This window comes from Typopeltis vanoorti, chromosome 16 (assembly GCF_054136105.1).
Source record: "Typopeltis vanoorti isolate ZY-2024b chromosome 16, IOZ_Tvanoo_1.0, whole genome shotgun sequence".
In the NCBI taxonomy this organism is placed as follows: Eukaryota; Metazoa; Arthropoda; class Arachnida; order Uropygi; family Thelyphonidae; genus Typopeltis; species Typopeltis vanoorti.
The window spans coordinates 36899806-36912023 of NC_143564.1; the positions used below are offsets into that span (position 1 = coordinate 36899806).

General features: G+C 35.2%; 1 protein-coding gene across 1 annotated transcript in view; it reads right to left on the minus strand.

The window, feature by feature from the left end:
• The window catches only part of RpL31 (ribosomal protein L31), a 60705-nt gene that overhangs the window by 24397 nt on the left and 24090 nt on the right, over nucleotides 1-12218 (minus strand). Inside the window, exon 3 of the mRNA XM_090406108.1 lies at nucleotides 5843-5968. Coding sequence (XP_090262234.1) covers nucleotides 5843-5968 — 126 coding nt within the window. The remainder of the gene's footprint in view (nucleotides 1-5842; nucleotides 5969-12218) is intronic.

Below are 12218 nucleotides of genomic sequence, written 5' to 3' on the forward strand. Positions count from 1 at the left end.
GATCTTATATTTCTATCGTCTAAGGCACTTTGTACCGTATCAATCCACCTATATCTTGGTCTTCCTCTGGGTCGTTTTCCTGCCAACCTGGCAGAGAACACTTGTTTTGCTAATCTTTCCTCTCCCATTCTATTTAAGTGACCATACCACCTGAGATTAGCTCTGCTAATGCATTCCTGGATGCTGACAATATCAAGTTCTTTCCTAATATCCTCATTTTTAATATGATATTGCCATTGATGCCATCTGTTCACGCCTCTAATCTTTCTCAGGACTCTCATATCTGCGGTCTCTAGTCTTTGGTCAAGTGTTTTACTTCTGACCCAGCTCTCAGATCCATAAGATAAAACTGGTTTGAACACTGTCTTGTATACAGCTAATTTAGTGTTCCGACTAATTTCTCTCTTATTCCATATGAATTTATTCAATTGACTTCCCACAATACCAGCTTTGCTGATTCTGTTGTCAATTTCTATATTTAATTTACCATCTTCAGTAAAAATCGTGCCTAAGTAGCTGAAATGTTTTACTTGTGCCACAGGTTCTCCATTCACAACACAGTTGACATTTTCAATGATTCTGCCTATTTTCATTGTCTTTGTCTTTTTATTGCTGACCTTCATACCATATCTATTACTACAGCTATTCAATTTAGTCAGAGAATCTTGCAGACTTGTAGCGGATTTATTTAGAAGTATAACATCATCTGCATAAAGCAAAGAGCTGACATTAACATCTCCAATTTTGATATCAGGTTTAATACCACTTTCCTTCATAATGTGATCCATATAGATAATGAATAACAGAGGGGATAATGTACATCCTTGTCTCAACACCAGATTTAACATTAAACCATCTTCCTGTACTTCCTTCAATTCTAACTGCTGACTTACAACTCAAATAAAGACTAAGTATTGCTTGATATAATGCCCCATTGACACCATATAACTGCAGCGTATTGAATAGTTTCTCTCTTGGCACCTTATCACATGCCTTTTCCAAATCGACAAAGCTTAAATACAGATCTTTGTTATATTCCCATGTTTTCTCGACTATTTGTCGTAAAATGAAGATCTGATCCTGACAGCCTCTGTTTGGCCTGAATCCAGCTTGTTCTTCACCAAGCTTTTCTTCCACAATTCTTCTCAACCGTTTCTCAAGTATACTTGCATAGATCCTGCCAGGAACACTCAATAGGGAAATACCTCAGTAATTCTCACATTCAGTTTTATTTCCCTTTTTATATATGGGTACTATGAAGGCTCTACTCCAATCATTGAGAATTCGTTCCTCTGTCCAGGCTTTCTGAACTATGCAGTGCAGCCACTGTAAGACTTTTATACCACCATACTTCAGCATTTCTGGTCGAATATCATCTACTCCTGCTGCCTTTCCACATTTCAAGCCTTTGATGGCTTTTTCTACTTCAAGTATGGATATGTATTCCTGACTGCATGCCTGGTCAGTGTTTTTTTATCACTGTGCTGTCATCACTGCTTGTTTCATTTAGCAGTTTTTCAAAGTAATTACTCCATACTTCAAGGATATCTTTTTCTCCTGTTTTCATGTCACCTTTATCATCTCTAACTCCTTTTACAGCACTCTTTCCTCCATTCCTAAGTTTCTTCAACAACTTCCAGAATATTTTGCCACCTTCTTGATATTTATTTTCTATATTCTTGCCAAAGTCCTCCCATGACTTTTGTTTAGCTAGTTTTACACACTGTTTAGCTTTCTTACATTTGTCTCTGTATTCTGTAAGATTAAAAGCTGACTTATTTGCCAGGAACCTTTGATATGCTTTCTTCTTTTCCTTCACTGCCTCTTTAACTTCCTGTGTCCACCAGGGAGTTCTGATTTTTTTATCCTTGCACACAACCTCACCACATGCCTCTCTGGCAGAATCAATCAATGTTTTCTTCAGAGTTTGCCACTGAATCTCCAAGGTTTGATTCCTGTTCTCAAACTCTTTCATTTTCTTTTCAATAATCTATCTGTATTTTAGTCTACAGTTCACATCGGAGAGCTGCTCAACTTTTATTCGCTTTAAAACTTTCTTACATGTTATTCTTTTCAATATGAAATTCAATTTTATCCTGCTCAAGACTAAATAGTGATCACTTCCAATTTCAAATCCTCTGTACACTCTGGTGTCCTGCACCAGGGAGAAAACATCACTATCAACAATAACATAGTCAATGAGACTTTTCTTATTCCTAGCTTCTTCTCTCCATGTGAATTTGTGCACATTTTTATGTTGGAACATGGTGTTAGTAATAACCAGTCCATGTCCTGAGCAGAAATCCAACAGATATTTGCCATTATTATTAGCTATCTCTTTTCTCCAAATTTTCCCAAAATATTTTTGTATGTCTCACAATCATTTCCTACTCTGCTATTTAGATCCCCAACAAGGACCAATTTTTCCTTTTTCATTGTGTCAGTTGCTTTTTCTAAAGCGTCAAAAAATTCCTCCACTTCTACCTTAGTAGAACCTTCTGTGGGACCATAGGCACAAATAAGTCTCATTGTCCAGTTCCCCATTCTCATATTTGCCCACATTACTCTACTTGAGACTGACTGCCATTCAAGAAGATTAGCCTCGTATTTTGTGTTGAATATTATGGCTACTCCTTCTTTTCCTTGATTGTAATTGCCTGAATATAACATTTTGTATTTATTGCTCAGAAAGATCTTACCAGTTTTGGTCTTTTTTGTTTCAGTCACCCCTATTATGTCGATCTGGTACTTATCTAATTCCTCAGCTAGCTCCATTTCTTTGCCATTCAGGCTTCTTACGTTGATAGTACCGATCTTTAACTCTGGTGATGTTGAGTTGGGGTTTGTTTTCAGATTTGTTCCAGTAGCTGACTTTTCGCTGTTCGCCCTGGTTCCCTGGCGAAAACAGCGGGGGCCTTGTTTAACCGGGCGACGCCCCAGCCAGCATGAAATTTTGTCATGTTGTACCATCATTTTTTTTATTTTGGTTTAACCAATAAGAATACAATTTGGTCGGCTAAATCCCAAATTGCCAGCCCATCCTCGTTCGTTCAGTATCAAAGTAGATACCCAACAGGGTGCACCACGAGAAGGTGAGGATTGGACATTAGGTCAGAAGCCCTGGTCGGTTCTCCGCATTCCTTTAAAGGCTATGTGGAGGTCTCCTCTCAGTTATACAGCTTTGACCCTTAAGCACCCCAACATCATGAATCAAATTTTATAAATGAATGTTTTGAACAAAAAATATACACTCATTAAAATTTATGATTAAAAAAAAAGTTTGTACGATTTAATTGTTTGCTTTCGAATATCAACTGTGTTAATTCATATGATGGAAATGTACAATGCAAATTTCCAGAACTCATAGAATAACCTTTCTATGAGTTCTGTTTGGCAATATGGAATTCACCATTCTTATTTTGCAACAGACCTCATCGCTAATCTTAATCACCAAGGGAGACAACAGATTTGGAGAAAATGATGTCGCTTGAAATAGTTCCAAGGCATTTATCATGTATGTCACAATAAATGCTTCACTCCCATCACTTTTTTAAAAAATCATTGGCTGTACTCTTATCCATTCTCTTTCTCCTATACATCAAATGGTCTTCTAATTTCAAATCCTACCAGGTTTTCTGATAACCACTTTTCTGTTTTTTAACTGGGAAATCCTGTCACACTCAAACGATTCAAGCTTAAAGATATTCCATAACAAATGTGTTAAACACTTTTCATACTTTACTTTTCATGTTTTGATCTCCAATCAAAATGTTTCTCTTTTTCAGGTTGACATCACATCCATAGATTCTCCGGAGTAGTGTTTTGCTCAAAACACTGCTTCTCTCCTTCTCAACTCCTAACACTTTATAAATTACAAACCTAAACAACCTGAAAATTGTTTTCTCACATTTGGGAAGGTGCACCAAATCCTAAGAATTCTTGATTGTTTAATTGTATACTGAAGAGGAAAACAATCTACCTAATAAGGACCTCTCTTAGAATCTAGTAACTTTTTCATGGGCACGGTTTCTGCATTATGCTTTTTATAGGTACTTTCATGGACTTTCATCCACCAAACTGGTCACTACCATTTCCCAATTTACTTATGTAAGAATATGGACAATCACTGGTTGACATACACACAATTCAACTCCAAATTTATGAAATCAACTTCTCATCTTCCATCACCCCATATACCTCTGTTCTTTGGAGTAGCCTTCACTCATACTGTTCTTCCCAGTGAATGTAACTATGTTCATATATATGTTTATGTTTAGTCAATCTGTCACCAAATTTCTTGCTTATCAGTTTGATTTATGTTTCATTTTTGGCTATTCAATATACATAGTGAAGTTTACATAAGCTTCATTCTCAATATCTTACTCTTACCAAATATTTTGGCTCAATCAAGTTTGGCTCCGAATATCTTGTTATCCCCATCTTCTAAAAATATACAAACAAGTATGTCTTATTAATTACGCTTTATATAAAATAAACTAATTTAACATCTAACCTTCTCGAACTTAGGTTGGAGAAGCAGGGTAGCTCCATTACCCATAAACTTTGCTATTTTGTCTCTGTGTTGTGAATTAAGCCACAATCATTACAGATGAATAATCTTCACACCATTATTTCATCCTTCTACAACCTGTTGAAGGTAATGGAAAGCTGCCTTCAACTAGTGTACTGTTATCCTAGATCATTTTAAACTTACAAATTTTAATATATTGTCCATCTTGCAAGAAATAGCTGCTGTTATGCCAGTGGAAATCAACAGTAGCTAAGTACATTTAAAACCAAATATAATGAAATGCATTAAAACTGAACATCAATAATCTGTGATGACATGGTGCTGAACTTGGTACATGCGTACTATGGTACCTCCATTACTACAAATCACATAGTACAAACTTCTACCTATTATATCATCCTATCAACAAATTGCAAATAGTTAACTGGGAAACAATACACTTATGTTAAATCCTTTGCATTCATATAATAAACAAAAATAAAAGGAGTAGACATGTACTCTTGTGACAGCATTTCTAGATCCATAATGCTAGATTGCCAGAAGAAAGACCAGTGTAAATTTCGATGAAGTTCTAGGTCTCTCTCCCCCCCCACCCCAGCTATTTTCTAAATTACCTGATTTTTACCCAGTAATGTTTTTATCTCCAGACAACCAGGCTTTGCTTTTTGTTAGTACTATCATCACGGTACCCATGATATCAGAAACACAATGAGTGGGCTCTCTCTCTCTGTTTTTCAACTCCATGACTCAGAAAAAGCATAGTATACTCACTATTTCAGATCGATTGGGATTCAGAATCACGAGATGGTGACAACTGTCTCCTGTATCCTCACCCTGTGTCTATAAAATCATTGATAGGCAAGAGGTCGGCTATCACTGATGTGCTAAAAGAAAACTCCACATATATTCCCTTTGGGGAATAAAAAGGCATTACAGGATTTTAAGGGGAAAAATAAAAGTAATGCCATTTGACATTACAATAAACAAAGTAAAAGCTAGGCATGGGATGAATTATGCATCTTTCTTATAGCTGGTCTTTGAACATCAGCACCTTTATGTTTCTCCTTTTTAACCAACTGACATAATATCAAAGTTGAAATAAGAAACAAGCAAAAATACAAAGTTATTACCATTATATAAATTTTCAAATGCACAATATATGCACACCCTTTATTACCAGTCATAGTTATTATAATGGTATGTGCATAACAAGACAAAAACACTGATAAAAAAAACTTCCAAAGTATGAAAAACATGTTATTAAACAGCTTTTAGACTAATAAATGAAAATAAGTTGCTAAACATATTTACCTTACTCCCTTTGACCACACAAATTTATTCAATCGAGTATCAATTCTAACATCAGGTGTTCCCATTTGCTTTTCAGCAAATTTTTTTATCTCTTTAATTGCTCTTGGGGCCCTCTTCTTAAATCCACTAAAAATATACAAAATTACATAATTAAGATTACAATAACTTTATTCAATTTATAAAACTAAAAGCTGCAATAATACAGAAAAATACAGTGCTCAATAAAATATTTCTCAACAAATTCATCTCTGAAGGCAAATATTTGATATATCAAATAGGCAGATCTACTACTCAACAGGTTTGCACACAATGCATTACTTCATTTCCATTATTTGGCTTGATCAGTGAATTAGCCACATCTCTAGTACCTTCAGGATGGCAAGTCACTGGATGACTTGAAGCCAGACAGTACAGTGGAATGTTCGCTTAATGTGTCACAAAGCATCATTTCCAGGAGACAGGAACAATTACAAGAAGAGCTGGCCACGTTCATTGGGGGAGGGGCATATCAATTAGAACTCTATGTTGTCCTCATCAACTGTCTAGTATAGTAATCATATCATACAGGCTACAACAGTCAGATATATTTAGTTTCACTTCAATTCTATGGGCAGTGGCATTTTGATGCACAAAAAGAAATTACAAAGCTGCACATAGAGCTCGAGATGCGTTATTGGTCATCTGCACAGTTACGGTATCAAAAATATGAAGGGTGCAGCTGTAGACTGTTATTCCTTTCCATGTGAGAACACTGCCAAGTTCAACATGAGTAGATTTTATGCAAACGAAGCCAGTGGATTGAATTTCACAATGTAACCTGCAGCCTTAACAAATGGTTTGATATAGAGAGAACAAGATTCTTTCAAGGAGTTCCAGAACCATCTCGATAATCAACACCTAAGAATACAATTCACCTTGTTATTGGAAGCCAATGGTTCTCTTCCATTCTTGGATGTCAAACTAAAGATCTCTATTTATAGAAAACCCACAGATACTGTCATGTGCAATCTCATCATTATCCATCCCAAAAGCTTGGCGTCATTTCTACATTAGGTAAATGTACTAGCTCTCTGCTCATTGAAGAAGAGATCAAAGAACTCCAGTTTCTTCTTTCAACCTTTCAGACAAATGATTATCCTAAACACACACACTGTTCATAAGTCACTACTGAATTCACACGTTCACCATATGAAGATAGTACTGATGTAAAAGGTCTTATATCTCTACTGTATATGAGCCCAGTTTCACCAAAGTTAGCTAAAATCCTCAAGAAAAATCCACACTTCTTTTGTTCCTCTATCCAACTCCATTCCTTACTCAGTACACCCAAACCAAAACATGACAGTCAAAGTATCCAGTAGTTTATAGTCTTTAGTATAACTGAAATGTGACCTATTTTGGCCAGATAGAAAAATCCACTGAGTTATGTAAGAACATGAGAGACATTCTTAATTCTGCTCATTCTAATGATGAAAATTCTACCAATAATTCAGTGATCTGGAACAAATCAGAAAACATTGTTAGATGCTACAATGAGTTGGAGAGAAGAAATGTCCCCAATCCAGTCCATCCTAATACTAATCTTAGCTATAACTTATCAAGTCCTTCTTCAGCTATCCAGTTTTGGCATACATGAGATAATACCCACATGAACTTCGTGCTCAGCAATACTATGGCATCCAGAAGGACTTGAAATATCAGCGACATGTTTGCAAGCTAATTTATAGATGTTCTCTTGTAGTGTATATTTTTGTATTTCTCTTTTGTTATGTTATGTTATGCATTCAATGAAGTCTTCTAAGAAGATGAAACTAGCTGTGTGGATTTTTGAAATTTGAAGTGATCACCATTTAGTCTTGAGCAGGAAAAAAATTGAATTTCATATTAAAAAAACATGCAAGAAGTTTTACAGCGAATAAAGGTTGAGCAGCTCTCAGATGTGAACTGTACACTAAAATACACAACATTATTCCAGAAAAAATTAGAGTTTGAGAACAGGAACTAAACCTTGGAGATTCAGTAGCAAATCCTGAAGAAAACATTGACTCAGCCAGAGGCATGTGGTGAGGTTGTCTGCTGGATTGTTTAACATATATTTAATCACGTCTACCAGACTAAACACTTTGTTTTCACAATAACAAAAATGTTCAGTCAGTTTCTTTGTTAGGGCCTTTTCTGAAAATATTAACATTTCCTTCTTTTCTATAGGATCCTTTTTTTCTCCCTTATATAGGTAGAACACAATATTATTTCTCCTGTCTCACTGAAGTATAAATACTCTTACAGTTCAGTTTGATGCACAATTTACTAATTTTTGTACCAGAGCTAAAAAGGTTTCTTCTAGTACTTCAAAAACAACATATCTAAGTTGAGCTAATTCCATCACCCTTTCCAGTAGAAATAACAAATATATCTGCCATACTTAAGGCAGATGAAACTTTCCAATCAGAGTTTCCTTGAACATTCCTTTAGATCAGCGTTCTTCAACCTTTTTACACCTGTGGACCAGAAAAATAGGAGAAATATTTTGCAGACCGGCTGACGGCTAAGACAAAAACATAAACCAATGTAGATAGTATTTTATATATTAAACCCAATGTTATGAAATTACAATTTTTAGCTAGTCTGACAACTGCTGCTGCTTATAAGTTAGAAAATTTGATATATGTAGCTGGAGCATTGTTTCTTCTGAGAGATGAAGAAATTTTTGGCAGACTGCCAGGAAATTTCTGTGAACCAGTGCCAGTCAGCAGATCACAGGTTGAAGAACAAGGCTTTCAATCAGACTGCAATATCTTCTTTTATTTACTAATTATTTGTTGACAGTCTCAACTCCTCCAGTTTAAAGACCCACAGTTCTGCTATTCCTTTTTGGAATCTACAATTAATATTCTTCTGACTGTCACATAAAATTAAATAAACTTCATAAGAACAAAATTCCTCCAGTCTGCATTCTTAAACTTCCAATAGCTCTCTCGTTTTCCTCATTACTTCAATACCGAACGCTCTGTCAGCTATCAATCATGCATCAAATTCCTCGACGAGCATGTGCACTCCATGAAAGTGGCAAGCAAGAAGTTAGGTATAATGGCTGACAGTCTCCGTTAGCATAATGAGAATATCTTTATAAAAGATGACAATAACTACAATAAAATTTCTGAAACACAACTATCCAAATTCAGTAAGTAAATAAATTTTTTAAATGCTTTACATTTCCTTTTGCCAATAATAATAATATCTTTTTGGAATCTACTATTAATATTCTTCCGACTGTCACATAAAACTAAATAAACTTCATAAGAACAAAATTCCTGTAGTCTGCGTTCTTAAACTTCCATTAGCTCTCCCGATTTCGTTACTTCAATACCGAACACTATCTCTGTCAGCTGTCAATCATGCATCAAACTCCTCGACGATCATGTGCACTCCATGAAAGTGGCAAGGTGGCAAGCAAGAAGTTAGGTATAATGGCTGACATGTTGTTTCCGTTAGCATAATGAGAATGTCTTTATAAAACACGACAATAATTTTAAACTACAATAAAATTTCTGAAGGTAACACAACTATAAAAATCCAGTAAGTACATAAATTTTTAAAATGCTTTACATTTCCTTTTGACAATAATAATAATATCAATAACGGACACATCTCAAGTGCCAATATACGTGTTACAAAACCAAAACTAATAATACACTAACATAAACAATTTTAAAAAATATTCATAAATTTAAATTATGATTATTTTTACAGTTTGATGCTAAATCTGGTATCAGACAAGCATGTACATTATCCACTCTGTTATTTATTATTCTAGATTGATCACACTGTGAAAGAAAGTGGTATTAAACCTGATATGACAACTGGAGATGTTAATCTCTACTGTTTACTTTATGCAGATGATGTTATACTTATAAATAAATATAATACAAGTCTGCAGAATTCCCTGCCTAAATTGAATAACTTCTGTGATAAATTTGGTATGAACATTAGCAAAAAAAAAAAAAAAAAGAGAAAGACATTGAAAACCTCATCTAACTGGAGGAGAGCCTACAGAACAACTAAAACATTTCAGCTGCCTGGGCACAATTTTAAGTTGAAATGGCAAATTAAATATGGAAAGAGACAACAGAATCAACAAAGCTGATCTGGTAGGAAGTCATAATCATCAAATTCCTGATGTATATACCCTCAAGAGGTGTACAGAATATAATAGTACTACATAAAAAATTTACACCATTACTGACTTCCTATCTACAATTTTCCTCCAAATCAGTCTCTTACCTGTCAAGAGCCTCCAATATTATCAGGCCTTATATTTCTGTCTTTTTTCACACTTTTTACTGTATCAATCCACCTATCTTGATCTTCTTCTGGGTCTTTTTCCTGTCAAACTGGCAGAAAACACTTGTTTTGCCAATCTTTCCTCTCCCATTCTGCTTAAGTGACCTTACCACCTGAGATTAGCTCTGCTAATGCATTCCTGGATGCTGACAATATAAAGTTCTTTCCTAATATCCTCGTTTTAATATGATATTGCCATTGATGCCATCTGTTCACGCCTCTAATCTTTCTCAGGACTCTCATATCTGCGGTCTCTAGTCTTTGGTCAAGTGTTTTACTTCTGACCCAGCTCTCAGATCCATAAGTTAAAACTGGTTTGAACACTGTCTTGTATACAGCTAATTTAGTGTTCCGACTAATTTCTTTCTTATTCCATATGAATTTATTCAATTGAGTTCCTACCATACCAGCTTTGTTTATTCTGTTGTCTATTTCCATATTTAATTTACCATCTTCACTAATAATCGTGCCTAAGTAGCTGAAATGTTTTACTTGTTCCACAGGTTCTCCATTCACAATGCAGTTGACATTTTCAATGATTCTGCCTATTTTCATTGTCTTTGTCTTTTTATTGCTGACCTTCATACCATATCTATTACTACAGCTATTCAATTTAGTCAGGAAATCTTGCAGGCTTGTAGCAGATTTATTTAGAAATACAACACCATCGCATAAAGCAAAGAGCTGACATTAACATCTCCAATTTTGATATCATGTTTAATATTAGGAAAGAACTTGACATTGTCAGCATCCAGGAATGCATTAGCAGAGCTAATCTCAGGTGGTATAGTCACTTAAACAGAATGGGCGAGGAAAGATTAGCAAAACAAGTGTTCTCTGCCAGGTTGGCAGGAAAACAACCCAGAGGAACACCAAGATATAGGTGGATTGATACGGTACAATGTGCCTTAGACGACAGGAATATAAGATCTGATAATGATAATATTGGAGTCTTGACAAGTGACAGACTGATTTGGAGGAAAATTGTAGATAGGAAATTCTCTACACCCCTTGAGGGTACATGTCAGGAATTTGATGATGATGTTCCAACATAAAAATGTGGACAAATTCAAATAGAGAGAAGAAGCAAGGAATAAGAAGTCTCATTGACTATGTTATTGTTGATAGTGATGTTTTCTCCCTGGTGCAGGACACCAGAGTGTACAGAGAATTTGAAATGGGAAGTGATCACTATTTAGTCTTGAGCAGGATTAAATTGAATTTCATATTGAAAAGCAGAACATAAGAAAGTTTTAAAACGAATAAAAGTTGAGCAGCTCTCAGATATAACCAGAAACTGTAGACTAAAATACACAAACATTATTCAAAAAGTTTGAGAACAGGAACCAAACCTTGGAGATTCAGTGGCAAGCCCTGAAGAAATCACTGATTCAGCCAAAGAGGCATGTGGTGAGGTTGTCTTCGAGGATAGAAAAATCAGAACTCCATGATGGACACAGGAAGTTAAAGAGGCAGTGAAGGAAAAAAAAAAGAAAGCATATCAAGAGTTCCTGGCAAATAAGTCAGCTTGCGCTCTTAGAGAATACAGACAGGAATGTAAGAAAGCTAAACACTGTGTAAAACTAGTTAAACAAAAGTAATGGGAAGACTTTGGTAAGAACATAGAAAATATCAAGATGGCAAGATATTCTGGGGGTTATTGAAAAAGCTCAGAAATGGAGGAAAGAGTGCTGTAAAAGGAATTAGAGATGATAAAGGTGACATGAAAACTGGAGAAAAAGATATCCATGAAGTATGGAGTAATTACTTTGAAAAATTGCTAAATGAAATAAGCAGTGATAGCACAGTGCTAAAAAAATACTTAACAGGCATGCAGTCAGGAATACATATCCATACTTGGATATGTATTACTGATGGTTGAAGTCGAGCTCTCATAGTTGAAATACGAATTCCAGATGATCGAAGTAGGGCTCTTATAGTATCCATATATAAAAAGGGAAATAAAACTGAACATGAAAATTACATATGTATTTCTGTACTGAGTGTTTTCCTGATAAATGCAAATATACTTGAC